This window comes from Mus caroli, chromosome 7 (assembly GCF_900094665.2).
Source record: "Mus caroli chromosome 7, CAROLI_EIJ_v1.1, whole genome shotgun sequence".
NCBI classification, from domain to species: domain Eukaryota; kingdom Metazoa; phylum Chordata; class Mammalia; order Rodentia; family Muridae; genus Mus; species Mus caroli.
In genome coordinates, this window is record NC_034576.1 from 121035430 (window position 1) to 121053421 (window position 17992).

The window sequence follows — 17992 nt, forward strand, 5'->3', positions numbered from 1 at the left end:
GATTCCGGTGCGACCTCAGGCAACAGGCTCGCAGAAGGAAACCGGGTCAGAGAGTTGCGTGGTGTGAAGCTTCAGGGTAGAGACCCGGACCGCCCGCAGATCGTCCGAGGAAGCAGGGAATGAATGAACTCTGTAGACAGGCTCCGGTGATACTCAGGAAGTATTTTGGTGTGGACAAATAGATTTTGATCTCCACTTGCCCCCAAGCCTTTCTGAAGCCCCACAAGCAGGCTAGATCACTTGTTCCTTTGTAGCCCATGAACCTTAGTCATGGGGTCTTGTAATAGTTGTACAGCGGGCATAACAATGGTACCTATGTCGTGGTGTTAGGAGGTAGAACCACGTAGTCACAGATCCTAGGTTACAGGAAGAGCGTTAGTTTTCCTTCATTCCAAAGCCTCCAGATCTCAAAGTCAGAGACACAGATTCATTCATAATAAGTCCACTGTCTATCCCTTCTCCCTTTTCTCTCGTCTTTTTGGACTACAGACTGGCTTCCAGCTGAGACTCCTCCTGCCTCAGCCTTCCAGCTACTGAAAGATTTTCATTCTTGTGGCATTAGCTGTCCAATACAACACTAATAGAACGTTCAGTAATCTGTGCTGTTAAATGTGTTTGGGGTGTAATTTGGGACTGGCAGACTAGAAGAACCAAATTTCTTATTTTACTTAATTTTGATAAATTTAAATAGCAATATTTATGGGATAGTTCCAGGTCAGTACATGTTTAGTGAATGGAAACAGTGAATTTGCCAGTGTATAAAGGGGAAAGTGGTGACTTGGAAGAAGTGGCGAGTTCGGAGGAAGAAGAGTAGAGTGAGTCAGTCCTCCTAAACCACCAGGGCTTGCATTCCTCCTTCCCTGTAACCTTTGCTTTAGAGAAAAGGTTTCATCCTGATGTTCTTGTAAGTTCTACCCTTAGGGTCCTTACCTGAGGAACTATGTGCAGCAATATTTGGGTGTCAATATACTTGGGTGTCTTTCATCCAGAGGATTCCCTTTTCCAAGCCAATTGATCTTCATAGTACAGTTTATTGTATAGTTTGATACTTTTCTTATTGCTGTGAAAAATATCTGACAAAAGCAACTCAGAGACTTATTTGGGCTCACAGTGTGAGGATATAGTACATCGTCCCAGTGGGGGCTCCTGGCAGCCGGTCCCTTTTGCATCCACAACTAGGAAACAGAGAGAGGTGGATTCTGGGGCTCAACTCACTTCCTTCCTTTTATTCTGTCCAGGACCACTAGCCCACAGCAGGGTTGCTGCCCAGTCAAATTGGTAATATCACAAGTAGTACTGGGGAAGGTGCTCTTTGAGGGGGATAATTCCTACCTCACAGGGCTGTAGTGGGAACCAAGTGAGATAATGAGAAGATGCTCTGGACTTTGAAAGGCTCAATATATGGTCATAAATATTGATAAACTTTTTTTGTCTTCTCTTGTGGAATCAGTTTCTGTGGGGTGTGTTATGCCTGGATAAAAGCAAGGACAAAGGGTTTTAGTGCTCTCTGAAAAGCAAGGGAATTGATGTCACTTACAAAATAATAGCTGTTGAGCAATGGGGTAGAGATGACCTATTTTATACAAGGCCACCGTGACTTCAACCTAGATGACTGTCCTAGTTATTTTTCTGTTGCTGTGATAACACTGACCATAGGCAACTTGGGGAGGAAAGGGTTTATTTCAGTTTACAGGTTCTAGTCCATTGTTGAAGAACACCAAGACAGGAACTCAAAGCAGGAACCTGAAGCAGTGACCTCAGAAGAATACTAGTTACTGGCTGGCTCCCCTGGCTGTTACTAAGCCAGCTTTTCTTACATAACCCAGGGCCATCTTCCCAGTGCTTGTATTGCCCACATCAGTGAACAATCAAGAAAATGCTCACAGAGATGCCCACACAGGTCAGTAGGTTTGAAGCGGTCCACCAGTGGAGACTTCCTCAGATAAATCTGGTCTGTGTCAAGTTGACAGCTGAAGCTAACTGGAAGAATGAATAATCTAATTCTGACACATATAACATAGGCTTGTATAGTAAGCCTTTAGGGAGTATATTCAGCTTCTTAGAGAAAGAAAGCATGATGCTGGGTGTACTGTGTACATCTGTAATCCTAGCACTTGAGGGGCTGACACTAGAAGACCCAGAGTTTGAGGCCATCCTGGGCTATGTAGACTCTCTCCAAAGAGGCAAGAAAAAGGGCAGGGAGAAAAAGAACAAGTGTGTATGCTTTCTGGTAATCTTATCCCTGAAGTTAGTTATTACACTCTATTAGGAAAAATCCATTAAAAAATTGTTGTAGCCAGTAGCCCTGGCAGAAGCTCAATTTCATGAAAACAAGGTGTGGCATCCCTGAGTGTCCAGCTTACCTCCTTTCTCCTCCCTGGCTGCCATGTGTGTACCTGCCTGCCTATCCGATAACTTATTTATAAATGTTCTTCAGTGTCCTTCCTCATCATTCTAGCAACGACTAACGCCTTTGTATTCGCAACATTGTATCATTACCAATAAACTTCCTTCCAGTGCTTCTAATTAAATCGTAGAGTGGTTTGTGATGTTAATGGTTTTAAGCATTAGAGGCTCCTTGTTTCCTGTTTGAACACTGCTGTGATTACTGCTATCAGTATCCTCTTGCTGTCCTTGGCTCATCAATTAATCACTCTCCAGCTCAGCAGCCTTGGTGTTTTAGAAAGTAGGTCCTTCATCCAGCATTGGTCAGCTCTGAATGAGTTCTTCCTCTAACAGACCAGCTGAGCAAGCCAGGGAAAATGACACCAACCAGCTCTGGGCTCTGCTCATCAATCAGTGTTCATCAGCATCTTCTCCCACCTCCCATGTCTACTGGTCCAAGTTTTAGCCCAGATAAACGGTTCCTCCCACTTAGCACAGGACACATTTACTGAGAAGATGCCTGCAGTTGGGAGTGGACAAGAAATCCAACTTCTTTATACTAACACATGGTGCATATCTTTAACCTTAGCACTTGGAAAGGAGAGGCAGGTAATCTCTGAGTCTGAGGCCATCCTGGTCTACAGAATGAGTACCAAGCCAGCCAGGCCAACATAGACGCTGTCTGCAAACAAAACCCACCAACACTCACTTGATCCATAAACAAAGAAAGACACGTTCTATCACTCATGGCTTAATGCTCTCTCTGGGCTTTGGTGCCACTGTCTTGTTATTCTCAGGATCTCAGTCTATCACTTCCTCCTCTCCGTGTCGCCATCTTTCACATCTCTGCTAACTTATCTCTTCACACACCTTGATCTGTGATCACAGGAGACGGCCCCATTTTGAGTCCACTTTCCACTTTTCACTGTTCTAAGTCAGGCTTCTTGAAGAAACACACTACCTCTTTCACACCATTTCCATGCCCCCTGCCTTTCCAACCCAGAGCAGAGTAGCTTCCACCCTACTGCCCTAGGTAGTTGTTCTCCTGCCTCAGTAACAAGTATCTACTGATGCAGGAAACTTCCCTATTGGGTCATACATGACTCAGTGTTAAACACCAGTGCCTTACTTTCCATCTCAGGGAATGCCTTTGCCTTTTACTCAGATAACCCAATCAGTACAATAGTACAGTTTATCTTAACTGCCTCCATTGCCATGATCCCTAAAGATTCAGCACCCCTTTGATATATAAAATGATATCCATTCCTACCATGTTCCTGCATGACCTTTGCTTGGACCTTACTGGGACAATGAGGGAATGGAGAAAAGACACAGGTAGGACATTCTGGGCTTTCCACTGCAGAAACCTTAGCATCCAGAAGCTCAGCATGTTTATAAAGTTGAACAGGGAGGAGAGGTTCTTGCAGATAAATAAGGAGGCAAGGTCTATGGTTTAGAGCAGGTCAAGGAGAGGTTTAACTGATCTCAGTAGGAGCACTCCCTATAGGGGAACAGTCTTCAGGCTGTGGACATCTAGTGGAAGAATGGCGTGGATACTTTCTGCACACATTATCAATATCCACACAGACTAGAAGAAAAGGCTTTGTCATTTGCTCCATGGGTCTGAGGCTCTGGTGTTCTTGACCTGGCTGTGCCCAGGACAATAGCACATATTACTTCAGGACTCCACTCACTCTGGGCTTCCTCGGCTCTCAGCCCCAGTTGTTCTTAGACTAAGGTTCATTCCGTATACAGATAACATTAAATTCCCCTAATCAGTAAATCTGAGTTAAACTCTTTGGTAATTGAAAGATTATAAGGGGCTGGAGAGATGGCTCAGCTGTTAAGAGCACTGACTGCTTGCTCTTCTGAAGGTCCTGATTTTAAATCCCAGCAACCACATGGTGGCTCACAACCATCCGTAACGAGATCTGACTCCCTCTTCTGGTGTGTCTGAAGACAGCTACAGTGTACTTACATATAATAAATAAATAAATAAATAAATAAATAAATAAATAAATAAAAATGTGGGTAAGCAACCTAGTTGATTTAAAGAATTCATGAGCCCTGATGGTACACACCTGTAATCTGAGCACGTGCAAGGCAGACAGTCAGGGCTCTATGAGTTCAGGGTCAACCTGTCTGTAAAGTGAGTTCCAGGCCAGTCAGGCATACAGTGAGATCCTGTTCCAAAAACCATCACCATCATCAACAACATCAACAAGAACAAACAAACAACATAAGGTCTTTGCAATGCAAGGATAAGAAGCCTACGTTAGGTTGGGTTCCCCAGCTCCTATGATGGGGAGCTGGATACAGGAGGATCCCTGGAGCTCAATGTCCAGAAAACCTAGCACAATTAGTACATTCCAGGTTCAACAAAGATCCTGTCTCAGTAAATAAGAAACAACTGAGGAAGACACCTGACACTGACCTCTGAACTCCAAACACACATATATGCATGCATGCACATACATGTATACGCACAAACACTGTGTGTGTGTGTGTGTGTGTGTGTGTGTGTGTGTGTACCTATTGAGTCCCTAGTGCCTTTGGGAACTAGAGAGGGTGTCAGATCCCCTGGAACTAGAATTGCAGACAGTTGTGAGCTGCCATGTGGGTGCTGAGAACTGAACCCAGGGCCTCTGCAAAGAATAGGCAGTACTTTTAACCACAAAGCTGGATCTCCAGCCCCAAATTCACTTTCTTTGCATTACTTAAATTCTCTTGGTGGTGGTGCACACCTTTAATCCTAGCACGTGGGAAGCAGAGGCAGGCAGATTTCTGAGTTCAAGACCAGCCTGGTCTATAGAGTGAGTTCCAGGACAGCCAGGGCTATACAGAGAAACCCTATCTCGAAAAACAAAAACAAAAACAAAAACAAAAAATCTTTTGTGCTTTTCAGTGTACCAGCACCAGTCTGCAATCTACATTGATTGACCCACATGGTGAAACTGATGATTCTTTTTTTTTTTCTTTCTTTCTTTTTTTTCTTTTTTGAGACAGGGTTTCTCTGTATAGCCTTGGCTGTCCTGGAACTCACTCTGTAGACCAGGCTGGCCTCGAATTCAGAAATCCGCCTGCCTCTGCCTCCCGAGTGCTGGGATTAAAGGTGTGCGCCACCACTGCCTGGCGAAACTGATGATTCTTAAACGCAAATCAAAACAACCTTGAGATTCCACCTCACACCAGTCAGAATGGCTAAGATCAAAAATTCAGGACAGCTGGATGCTGGTGAGGATGTGGATAAAGAGGAACACTCCTCCATTGCTGGTGGGATTGCAAGCTTGTACAACCACTCTGGAAATCAGTCTGGCAGTTCCTCAGAAAATTGGACATTGTTCTACCGGAAGATCCAGCAATACCTCTCCTGGCATATAACCAGAAGATATTCCAACTGGTAATAAGGACACATGCTCCACTATGTTCATAGCAGCCTTATTTATTTATTTATTTTAAAAGATTTATTTATTATTATTATATGTAGCTGTCTTCAGACGCACCAGAGGAGGGCATCAGATCTCATTACGGATGGTTGTAAGCCACCATGTGGTTGCTGGGATTTGAACTCAGGACCTTCAGAAGAGCAGTCAGTGCTCTTAACCGCTGAGCCATCTCTCCAGCCTTATTTATAATAGCCAGAAGCTGGAACGAACCCACATGTCTCTCAACAGAGGAATGGATACAGAAAATGTGGTACATTTACACAATGGAGTACTACTCTGCTATTAAAAACAATGAATTCATGAAATTCTTGGGCAAATGGATGTATCTGGAGGATATCATCCTTAGTGAGGTAACCCAATTACAAAAGAAGTCACTTGCTTTGTACTCACTGATAAGTGGATATTAGCCCAGAAACTTAGAATACCCAAGATACAATTTGCAAAACACAAGAAAATCAAGAAGGAAGACTAGCGTGTGGATACTTCATTCCTCCTTAGAATAGGGAACAAAATACCCATGGAAGGAGTTACAGAGTCAAAGTTTTGAGCTAAGTTGAAAGGATGGACCATCCAGACACTACCTCACCCGGGGATCCATCCCATAATCAGCCATCAAACCCAGACACTATTGCATATGCCAGCAAGATTTTGCTGAAAGGACCCTGATATAGCTGTCTCATGTGAGGCTATGCCAGTGCCTGGCAAATACAGAAGTGGATGCTCACAGTCATCTTTTGTATGGAACACAGCCCCCCACCCCCCCAATGGAGGAGCTAGAGAAAGTACCCAAGGAGCTAAAGGGGTCTGCAATATAAACTAACTAGTACCCCCAGAGCTCGTGTCTTTAGCTGCATATGTAGCAGAAGATGGCCTAGTCGGCCATCACTGGGAAGAGAAGCCCCTTGGTATTGCAAACTTAATATGCCCCAGTACAGGGGAATGCCAGGGCCAAGAAGCGGGAGTGGGTGAGTAGGGGAGCAGGGCAGAGGGAGGGTATAGGGAACTATCAGGATAGCATTTGAAATGTATATAAAGAAAATAATAAAAAAATATAGCAGATTTTTTAAACTATTGAGATTTACATGAATACACACACACATATATAAAATAAACAACAATAATACCTCCCTAACCACTTTTCCCTCCTAACTGCATGTACTGTTTTTAAATCACTGAGACCACTTAGTAGTACCAGTATGTGCGTGAAAGATCCCCGGAGGGCAGACCCTCACTCAAGCCTCGGGACAGCCGTGTACCCAAGAAGACACTGAGACCGAACTTAAGATGTAGAGAGTAAGATTTAATAAAGCAACAACAAGAAAGCACATAAAAAGCACATAAACCAGAGCTCTGGGGTCGAAACTCATACACGAGGCATGGTGTAGAGGAGAATCGACCACGACCCAAAATTTTCACAGGCTTATATAGGAAAAAGCCAAGGGGGGAGCAGGGTAGGAAAAGTACAAGTTTGCTTAACTGAGGGGTCGTGTCCTATATTTTGGCAATGTACCCGATCTATTGGAACATTCTGGGGTTGTACCAGGAGGCCCTTATCTCAAAAATGTTCTTGGAACAGTCCTCAGTTAGGAGGGGTAGGACTCTGGGGCGAAGAGTTCAGGAATGTACTCTGGGGTGAAGAGTTCAGGAATGTACTCTGGGGTGAAGAGTTCAGGAGTGTTCCGGGAACAATCTCCAGATGGGAGGGGTAGGACTCTGAGTTGAAGAGTTCAGGTAATTTTCCTCCTTCATGCGTGGGGTTAGGGCCATTCACTGCAGCATGGGCAGCCTACCAGAGACTACATGCAAACACACCCCACTCTTTCTCCCTCAGTAGCCATCAGTTGCATATAGCTGTTCAGCTAGGGTTGGGACTTTGTGAGCCTCTCCCCAATCCTTGCTCAAAGGACTGGCTTGATCTTATGCAGGTCTTGTGAATGCAGTCACAGCCACAGTAGGTGCATGTGTGCAGTGGCTTTGTCATGTCCAGAAAATACTGTTTAGCATAGTTGTCCACTACCTCTGGCTCTTATAATCCACAGTGAGCCCTGAGTCATTGGAGTGGGTATAATATATATGTCACACTTAGGACCCAGAAAGGTAAAGTTTCTTATTTGAAGGTTGGCCGATTGTGAGTCTCCATATTAATTACCATCTACTGGGGGGAAGGGGGAGGGCTGAGTGCTGCACTAATCTATGGGTATAAGATAATATTTAGGGGCTACTTTATTTAGCAGAATAATGATAATAATTTCTCTCCTATAGCCTATGGCCTACCCAGCCAAAGAGTTCTTGGTCCAGTTAACAGTATCAGAGATAGTTCTGGATTGTAGAGTGGGCCTTAAACCCAACCAAAACGCAGTCACTCTCTTCCAGACATTGGTGTGGCTTATTGCACCAGTGGGCATCACTTGCCAGCCCAATCAGTATTGCAGCTTGCAGGCTTCACATTCAAAGTTGACAACTTTTCTTCCCCAGTAGACTGCATGGCATCTCCCAAGATGCCAGATTTCTTAAACATCATAGAGACTTCAGGTGGCTAACACATCGGTGTCCTGAAGCTGATATATTTTCCCATACCTGGACATAATCATCTCAGCTGTTTATCTTTTGTGTCAAATAAAGGAGTTTGTGTCATATCTCTTAAAACTAGATGAAAGATTTTATTGAAAAAATATAATGGAAAGAAACAAAATGCACATGAAAGTAGGACATTTTTTTTATAATTTATTTTTTTATTAGGTATTTTCTTCGTTTACATTTTCAATGCTATCCCAAAAGTCCCCCATACCCACCCCCCCCAATCCCCCACCCACCCACTCCCCCTTTTTGGCCCTGGGGTTCCCCTGTACTGGGGCATATAAAGTTTGCAAGTCCAATGGGCCTCTCTTTGCAGTGATGGCCGACTAGGCCATCTTTTGATACATATGCAGCTAGAGACAAGAGCTCCGGGGTACTGGTTAGTTCATATTGTTGTTCCACCTATAGGGTTGCAGTTCCCTTTAGCTCCTTGGGTAATTTCTCTAGCTCCTCCATTGGGAGCCCTGTGATCCATCCAATAGCTGACTGTGATCATCCACTTCTGTGTTTGCTAGGCCCCGGTGAAAGTAGGACATTTTAAGTGTGGGTAAGATGATTATACCAATAGTGAGACAGACTCACTATTGAACATATATGGTGTTGAAAACATTTATATGTGTTTGTATGGTGTGCATGTATATGTCTGTGTGCTCATATGTGTGTGGATGCACATTGGTGTGGGAGGACTGGTGGTGGCATACATGCACATATATGTGCATGCCTTTATTGGCCACTGTTGACATCAAGCGGCTTTCTCTTCCTCGAGCATCCTCAACCTTATATATTGAGGGAGGGCCTGGGGCTCCCTGTTTCTGCTGATCTCACTAGCCAACTTGCTCCACTTGCTAGATTCCCGGTCTCTACATCCAATGGGCTGGGCTAACATGCACGCTGCCTCAGCCACCCAGCTCTTACATGGGTTCTGGGACTCCACACTCCAGTCCTTGCTCCTGTGTGGCAGGCAAATGAAGCCCCACTGAGCCATCTCTCCAGGCCCCATTGGAAACCTAATTTATGGGCATTTAACTGTTTTTCTTTTTTTGTTTGTTTTGTTTTGTTTTGTTTTGTTTTTGAGACAGGGTTTCTCTGTATAGCCCTGGCTGTCCTGGAACCCACTGTGTAGACCAGGCTGGCCTTGAACTCAGAAATCCGCCTGCCTCTGCCTCCCAAGTGCTGGGATTAAAGGCGTGCGCCACCACGCCCAGTTTAACTGTTTTTCTTTGACAGAACAATCCCACATTTAAGAATTAATCCTACAAAAATGCCTCCAGACTAATGACAAATTTATAGAGGAGAAAGGGGTTTATATGGGCTTATGGTTCCAGAAGGCTAAGTCCATAATGGTGGCAGAGAAGGCATGCCAGCAGAAACAGGAAGTAGAGAAACCATGTTTTATTTATGGGGGGGCAGGAAGTTGAGCTAGGTTATGAGCTTTCAAAGACTGCCTCTCATGTACGTCCTCTAGCAAGGCTGCACCTCTGAAAGGTCCATAGACTTCCCAAACAGCACCACCAACTGGGAACCAGGAGCTCAGATACATGAACCTGTGGAGGATAGTTCTCATTCAAACCCCATAGTCATGTTGCTTAGGCCCTTAACACAGAACATCATGGTGGGAGCACATAACAAGGCAAAACTATACTCCTCGTGAATGGGGAGCACAACAGAGGAAGTGGGCTCAGTGGTAGAGAGAGCACTTGCCTACCAAGTGTTCCATGCCTAGTACCCAACCCCAGAGAGACAGACAAACACCAACAACAAAACAGAGGAAGTGACTTGAGTGTTCCCATGCTGTAAGGGGTCCTACCTCCTAAAGATTTCATGTCCTCCCAGTAGTATACATGGGGGCTGCTCAACCTGTTAACATTTCTGTAGCAGGTATTAGGAATCAAAATGACTCGCGATTGGGCCAGCAAGATGGCTCAGCAGGTAAAGTCACTGTTGCCAATTGATGGCCTGAATTTGATCCCTGAGACCCATATGGTTAAAGGAGAGACTGACTCCAGCAAGATGTCCTTTGACCTCCACATACATGGGCACTGTAACATGTATGTCTCCCTCCACAGATAAATGTAATTAACTTTTTTTTTTTTTTTACAACCTATGCACTGGTGTACTTGTCTCACAGCTGATACTTAGGGGCTTTATAAAAAGTTGAGATATTGTCTACTATCTGGCAAGCTGTTTGAGTGTTTAGACCCCAATTGATAGCGCTGTTGGGGAAGCTTAAGAGATGTGACCTTGTTGAAAGAAGCATGGACTTCGAGGTTTCAAAGCCCCTTACTATTTACAGTATGGTCTCTCTGCTCTGTTTTTGGAGTTCAGGATGTGGGACCTCAGCTTATTCACCATCTGCTATGCCTGCTGCTTGCTGCGGTACCTCCGTGCCATGGCATACTCTTAGCCCACTGGAAATATGAGGCAAATAAACCCCTCCTACTATAAGTTGCCTTAATCATGGTGTTGTTGTTTTTGTTTGTTTGGTTGGTTTTTGTTTTTTTGAGACAGGGTTTCTCTGTGTAGCCCTAGCTGTCCTGGAACTCACATTGTAGACCAGGCTGGCCTTGAACTCAGAAATCCACCTGCCTCTGCCTCCCGAGTGCTGGGATTAAAGGCGTGCGCCACGGTCATGGTGTTTTAATCATAGCGATAGAAAACTAGTGAATACAGTCGCTCGGTCAGTACCACCTTGCCGAAAACAAAGTTTACCTCATTGCTGCAACATGAGCTTGCAACCACTTTGAAAACATTGCTTTTGCCACAGGTTTTGTTGTTGTTTTTCTTCATTCCTTCTTGGAAGCAACTGTTGTAGCCCAGCAGTGTCTCTGTCCTTTCCTCAGCGATGGTTGTCACTAACTACCCTATAGAATTTGAGTGGGATGTTCTACAAGTCTATTTCTGTTCCATGTGTGCTGTCTTAGCTTTATTTCTGGGAGAAGACACCATGGCCAAGACAATTTATAAAAGAAAGCATTTAATTGGGGGCTTATTTATAGTGTCAGAGGGTGAGTCTGTGACCATCATGATGGAGAGCCTAGCAGCAGACATGGTACTGGAGCAGTAGCATGCACATTTGATGCACAAGTTGGACTCAAAAGAGAGACTGGGCCTGGTGTGAGCTTTAGAAATCTCAAAGCATATCCCATGACACACCTCCAACAAGGCCACACCTTCCCCAAATAGTTTTATTAACTGTGACCAAGCATTCAAAAATACAGGCTTATGGAGGTATGCCCACCAATCTTATGTCAACTTGACACACAAACTAGTTATCTGAAAGGAAGGAAATTTAATTGAGAAAATGTCTCCATAAGATTCAGCTGTAAGACATCTTAATTAGTAATTGACAGGGGAGGGCCCAGTTCATTGTGAGTGATGCCATCCTGGGTTCTATAAGAAAGGAGGCTGAACTAGCCATGGAGAGCAAGCCAGTAAGCAGCACTCCTCCATGGCTTCTGTATCAGCTCCTACCTCTAGGTTCCTGTTTGAGTTCCTGTCCTGACTTCCTTCAATGATGAACAGTGATGTGGAAGTGTAAGTCAAATAAACTCTTTCCTTCCCAACTTGCCTTTTGGGCATGGTGTTTCATCACAGCAATAGAAACCCTGACTAAGACAAGTTGGTGCCAGGATTCTGAGGTATCGCTGTGACGGACCTGACCATGTTTTGGGGAAGATTATGGAAGGCCTTTGGAACTTGGGGCTAGAAAAGTCATTGAGTGACGAGCTCTCATTAGGATATTCTGTGGGAGCTTCAAAGATATGAATGCTGAGAGCCCTGCCCGCTTGGCTTGTGAAGTTTTAGAGGGAACGTTAAAGACTCTTTCAGGGACATGTACTATTTTGATTTTTAAGATTCTGCTGTTCTGGTTAGCTGGGCCTCAAGAATTGCTGTGATTAACATGATACCAGAGTCACTAAAGCAAAACCTCTTCTTTGCTTGTTGCTTTTTGGCTGGAGCTGAGAATTGGCGATTAAGAGACCAGCATCACGGAGGTGAAATCTTCTGGGAAGTGTTTCCTGAGAACACAAAGAAGCTGGGTTTCAGAGGGGATCAAGGTTGTACCTCACACTGGCTGCTGAACTTGGTAGTTACCCAGCTGGTACTGGTTTTGAAGGCATGAAAGGGGCCGTGCAGAGCAGCTGAGGCTTGGGCACTATGAGAGGCCAGGAGTGCCCATTGGTGAGGCCCAATGGCAACCTCAATGGTAGTTGAAGGCCCAGGACTGAAGGGGTCATGCAAAGAAGTTGAGGCTTGGCACCATGATGAGAGCCTATGACAGGCTATAGGTGAGAGTACACACCAGTTACAGCAAAAGACCCCAGTGTTTTGGAGATGCTAGTACCATGGGATGACCACCATGAACATCAGTGGTGGTAGAATAGAGCCAGCCAGAGCCTAGAAGACAAGCTGTGTACTGCAAAGGGCAGAGCTGGAGAAGTCACTCAAACTCCTTGGAGGAACCCAGAAGATCTTGGGTAGATCCCAGATGATAGGACATTAAGCTATTTATACTGTTGGAGTTTGGTTTTGCTTGCTTCAGGTTGTGACTGTGTAAAAGTATCTTTTATTCTCCTGAAGAAATTGTCATCCCCAGGTTTAACACCTTAGTCTGCTAGCCTAGGCCTAGTTCTGGCAGTTTCTAAGCTTCCATACACTCTAATCTAGGCCTAGCATGTTTTTCAGCCTCTGAGACTTGCTGCTGAATTAGCTCACCCTTCCTAGTTCTTTCTGAGCTTGGCTGGCTGGTTTAACTCAGCTGTTCTGGCCTCAACTCCTCTCCCAGCTGAGTGATTCAGTCAGCTTTTCTCTCAGCCTCTGAATGCACTGCTTCACCCCAAACTAACTCTAGCGTAAGTTCTAGTCTGGCTCCTCCTCGTTCTCTTGCTCATTCTGTCTTTACCAGTGTGTCTATCTTGTTCTCTCTTCAATCTGTCTCTGTAAAACTCTCCCAGTAAAACTGCCTCCTTCTCCCTCTCTGTGCTGCTCCACTCTCCCTCTCAACTCTACTGCACTGCTCTCCAGGAACTCTACTGTCTTCCTGTGCTGTACTCTCTCATCCTACACTGTCTCTCCCTTAAGTAGTTTCGCTTTCCCCTCTCCTCTCTTGAGAGTTGGGCGTATCCTATTCTGTCAAATCTTTCTCTAATTTGTCACTTTTTCTGCCACTCAATTAGACCCCACTTTCAAAAATGGGTGCTTCCTTCACAAACTAATTTTCCTTCATTGTTTGGGATTCCGGGTGAGTACTAAGAGTGTCCGTATTCCAGCCAGAGGGATTAAAGATGTGTGCTAAGGGCTGAGTCACGCCCTAACTAGAAACAGGTTCAAGCATCCTGGAACATGACTGTGCCCTGGCCCTGGTTCTTACCACTTGAAAAAAGTATCTAATTTAATTTAATTTTGATTTTTTTACAAGACCCCCCCCAGCTAAGAACTGAAATTTTTTATATTTTATTTTATTTTATTTTTTATTTTTTTGGTTTTTCGAGACAGGGTTTTTCTGTGTAGCCCTGGCTGTCCTGGAACTCACTCTGTAGACCAGGCTGGCCTCGAACTCAGAAATTTGCCTGCCTCTGCCTCCCGAGTGCTGGGATTAAAGGCGTGTGCCACCACGCCCGGCCTGAAGTTTTAAAAGATTTGGATTTTAGAGATTGAATGTTTTAAAGATTTGTTTATTTTATGTATATGACTACACTGTAAATGTACAGATGGTTGTGAGCCTTCATGTGGTTGTTGGGAATGGAATTTAGGACTTCTGCTCACTCTGGTCAACTCCACTCGCTCAGTCCCTTGCTTGCTCCAGCTCAAAGATTTATTTATTATAAGTACACTGTAGCTGTCTTCAGACGCACCAGAAGAGGGCGTCAGATCTCATTACGGATGGTTGTGAGCCACCATGTGGTTGTTGGGAGTTGAACTCAGGACCTTCAGAAGAGCAGTCAGTGCTCTTACCTGTTGAGCCACCTCACCAGCCCAGATTGAATGTTTTAAAGGGAATGAAATTTTAATGTATTTGAGTTCATAAAAACTGTGGTTCTTTATAAAAGATAACTTTTAAAGAGATCCTGAGGATAATTAAGACACGTAAGTTGTGGCTTAATAGTGATATGTTTGCTGTCAAGTTGACAATGGTTCAGTTGTGCTGGCTGCTCTTATGTTAACTAGACTCAAACTCTAGAGATATTCAGAGGAGGGAATCTCAGTTGAGAAAGTGCTTCCATAAGATCAGGCTGTAAGGCGTTTTCTTAATTAGTGATTGAGGGGCCCAGCTCACTGTGGGTGGTGCCATCCCTGGGCTGGTGGTCCTGGGATAAGACCCAGGCTGTATAAGAAATCAGGCTGAACAAGCGATGGGGAGCAAGCCACTAAGCACCGTGACTGCTGTCTCCAGGTTCCTGCCCTGATCTGAGTTCCTGTCCTGACTTCCTTCAATGATGAACAGTGATGTGGAAGTGTAAGCCAAATAAACCCTTTCATCCCCAACTTGCTTTTTGGTTGTGGTGTTTAGTCGCAACAATACAAACCCTAAGACGGTCGGTCATTCTCATTTACAACACCACAATTGGAATCTTCTTTAATATTGACTTCTGCTTGTCCATGTAGTTACCATAATGTTCAGGCACAGTCTGAAGTTGTAGCATCTGGGGAAGTCTGAGACTAACATAAAGCCTTCAGTTTCATGCAAGGAATCAAACATATTACTCATTTTGAATTAAAAAAAAAAAAATCAACCTACTAGGGCTGGAGAGCACTTACCCGCAAAGGCCCGTGTTCCATCCTAGTATTGTACCAAAGAGAGTAAGCAAATGAAAAGCAATAACATACAATGAGCAGTTGTGTTCGTTTCTGTAAACTACCAACCGAAATTAAGAATGTCTTATTCCAAGAAGGAAATTAAGTCACAAACGTCAGCGAAGTGTGGAATTGAACACTTTCCCCCTCCCTTTAGAGTATGAAGCAGAGCAGCCGACCTTTCCAGAAGGATATAAAGTGAAGCAGGAAGCTGCGGTTACAGTGAGCTCGGTGAGTATTGCCCAGACCTCAGTGAGAGCAGCACCAAGAACCCCAAGGGTCACATCCTGGCTGGGGAGGGAGAAAGGGGAGATGGGAGCTAGAACCTGAGACATGGTTCTTCTAAAAATGGAATGGCTTAAAGAAGCATCCTATACCTAATAAAAAAAAAAAAAAGGAAAAAAATGCTCATGGCAATCTTTTTACCCTTGTTCTCCCATGTCCAACATCTATACCTTAATCTACCCTCTTCCACCTCCAAAAGTATAAAGAGTTTTACAATACCATTTCACACCATATACATGAAAATATCTGTCTACATGTCTGCTTTTATAAATAAAGTAGTATTTATACTTCAAAAAAATCCTATATGAATTTTGAGCCTTAGGGATAGCTTCTATAAAATGGGACATGCGCTCCTTGTGAGTAGCTCACACTGTAAAAAAATGTTTACAATGGATCACACCGCAGATCTATGTAGTGGCAGTTGTGGTATTAGTGTGGGTTTCACTGTGCAACCAGGAAGGGAGTCTCCTTGGAAATATACCTCGGAATTGCATACATTTGACAGCCTTAATTTTTTTTTTTTTTTAAGACTTGAGAAGTAAAGGGTCTTGAGCAAGGTCACATGGATGGAGCTCGAGCAGAATTCTGTATATTCTGAGTGGTCTTCTTTATTATAGGAGCCTTTGCAAGATTCTTGCATTTAAAACTCTTTCTCGGTCTATGCCTGTGCCTTTTTGCTAACATCTCGTTCTTGCTTTGTGGATACAATTCCTACACAAACTTCTCAGCAGGTGCTAATTGTCAATCTCTTTCCTCGAAAAGAATCACTTTTCTAGGGAGAGTGTTCTAATTATTGTTTTAGTTTTTGTCTGTTAGACAGGGTTGCACTATGTAGATGGGACCAGGCTGGCCCTGGAACTCCATATGTGGTTCAGATGACTTTAAACTCTTGATTCTCCTGCCTCAGCCTCCAGAGTGCTAGTGCTAAGTGTGCACCATCACCTTGCTTGCCTTTTTCGTTTGCTTGTTTTTGTTTGGCTTTGTTTGTTTGTTTGTTTGTTTGGAGAGCAGGTCTTGTGGCGATCCTCTTTACTCTGCCTTCTAGGTGCTAGGTGGGATTACAGGGGTATACCACCATGCCCATCCATTGTTATAATTCTTAATTGTTGGTTTTTAATGCTGTTGATTTCTGGATCTATGTAGAGAGCCTTGGTTGTATACAAGTTTAAATGGGTGCCTGAGAGTATTTTTCTGTATAGCCAAGTATCTTAGGGCTGTACGGAGCGTCAGAACCAATAGGAGATGATTGAGTAGATAGATAGATAGATAGATAGATAGATAGATAGATAGATAGATAGATAGATTATAAACATAGATGATAGTTAGTTAATTGATCATAGATAGATACAAGGTCATTAATGAGTCACCTCACACACATTACTAAAGCTGCACAATCCCACAGCAGCTGTCTGCAAGCTGGAGAACCAGAAAGCCAGCCAGTAGTGTTGCTTACTCTTGGGCTGAAGGCATCAGAAATGGGAAAGCTGGTGGTGCAGCTCTTGGTCTGATTGCAAAGGTCCAAGACTCAGAGGGCCATGGGTGCAAGTTCTAGAGTCAAACGCTGTAACAAGGAGTCTCAATGTCTAAGCCAGGTACAAAAGGCTAGAATGTAACTCTAGGAGAGAGTGTCTTAGTCCATTCTAAATTTTAAATTGGTATCTAAAAGTAACCATTACACCTGGTGTGCTTTCCTTGTACTGCTGTGTACATGGCTTTGTTTTCTGGATGGATCTCTTCCATGAATAAAAACAAAAACCAAAACAAGACAAGAAAACACTATCCAGGTGCTCCTGGGAGTGGTTGCCTCTGGAACATGGCAACCTCAGGGTTCCTCAGGGTGTCCAGGGTCCATATCTTGGTGTTGGGCAGTAGTACTCTTAATCAGAAGTGAGTGTTCAGGTGCCCACTGGAATTCTCCTTGCTAACGTTTGTTTTATCTGTGTACAGAAGAGTCACTGGGGAGGGTGGGGAGCCAAGGGGACATGCTGGTGTGAAGGGAAGTTTTTTGTTTGTTTGTTTGTTTGTTTTGTTTTGTTTTATTTTTTTCCGAAAGACGGTCTTACTATGTAGTTTTGGTTGTCCTGGAACTAATGTTTGCCAGGCTAGCCTTGGACTCAGGGATCTGCCTACCTCTGCCTTCCCAGTGGTGGGATTAAAGGCTTAAACCACCACACCCAGCTCCTCTAATTCAGATGTAAGGGGATGTCGTAGGTTACTGGTCTTGTAAATGAAGCCTCTTGGGGATCTCTAGGCCAGCATGGAGTTGTCACTCTGAGGACTTGCCTCAGTGGACAAAACCCCCCCTGGGCTGGAAGTTGAAGTTGCTTTTGCCCTGTGCCCTGTCCCTCCCTCCTCGTCAACACCTTTAAGGCGGAAATTGATTAGGATTTCGCCTAGGGTGAAGGGAAGTTGTTTTTTTTTTTTTTTTTTTTTTTGGTTTTTCGAGACAGGGTTTCTCTGTGTAGCCCTGGCTGTCCTGGAACTCACTTTGTAGACCAGGCTGG

At 44.2% G+C, this 17992-nt stretch overlaps 1 protein-coding gene across 1 annotated transcript in view; it reads left to right on the top strand.

The window, feature by feature from the left end:
* Iqck (IQ motif containing K) overlaps positions 1–17992 on the top strand; it is a 116421-nt gene that overhangs the window by 342 nt on the left and 98087 nt on the right. Inside the window, exon 2 of the mRNA XM_021166501.2 lies at positions 15361–15434. Coding sequence (XP_021022160.1) covers positions 15361–15434 — 74 coding nt within the window. The remainder of the gene's footprint in view (positions 1–15360; positions 15435–17992) is intronic.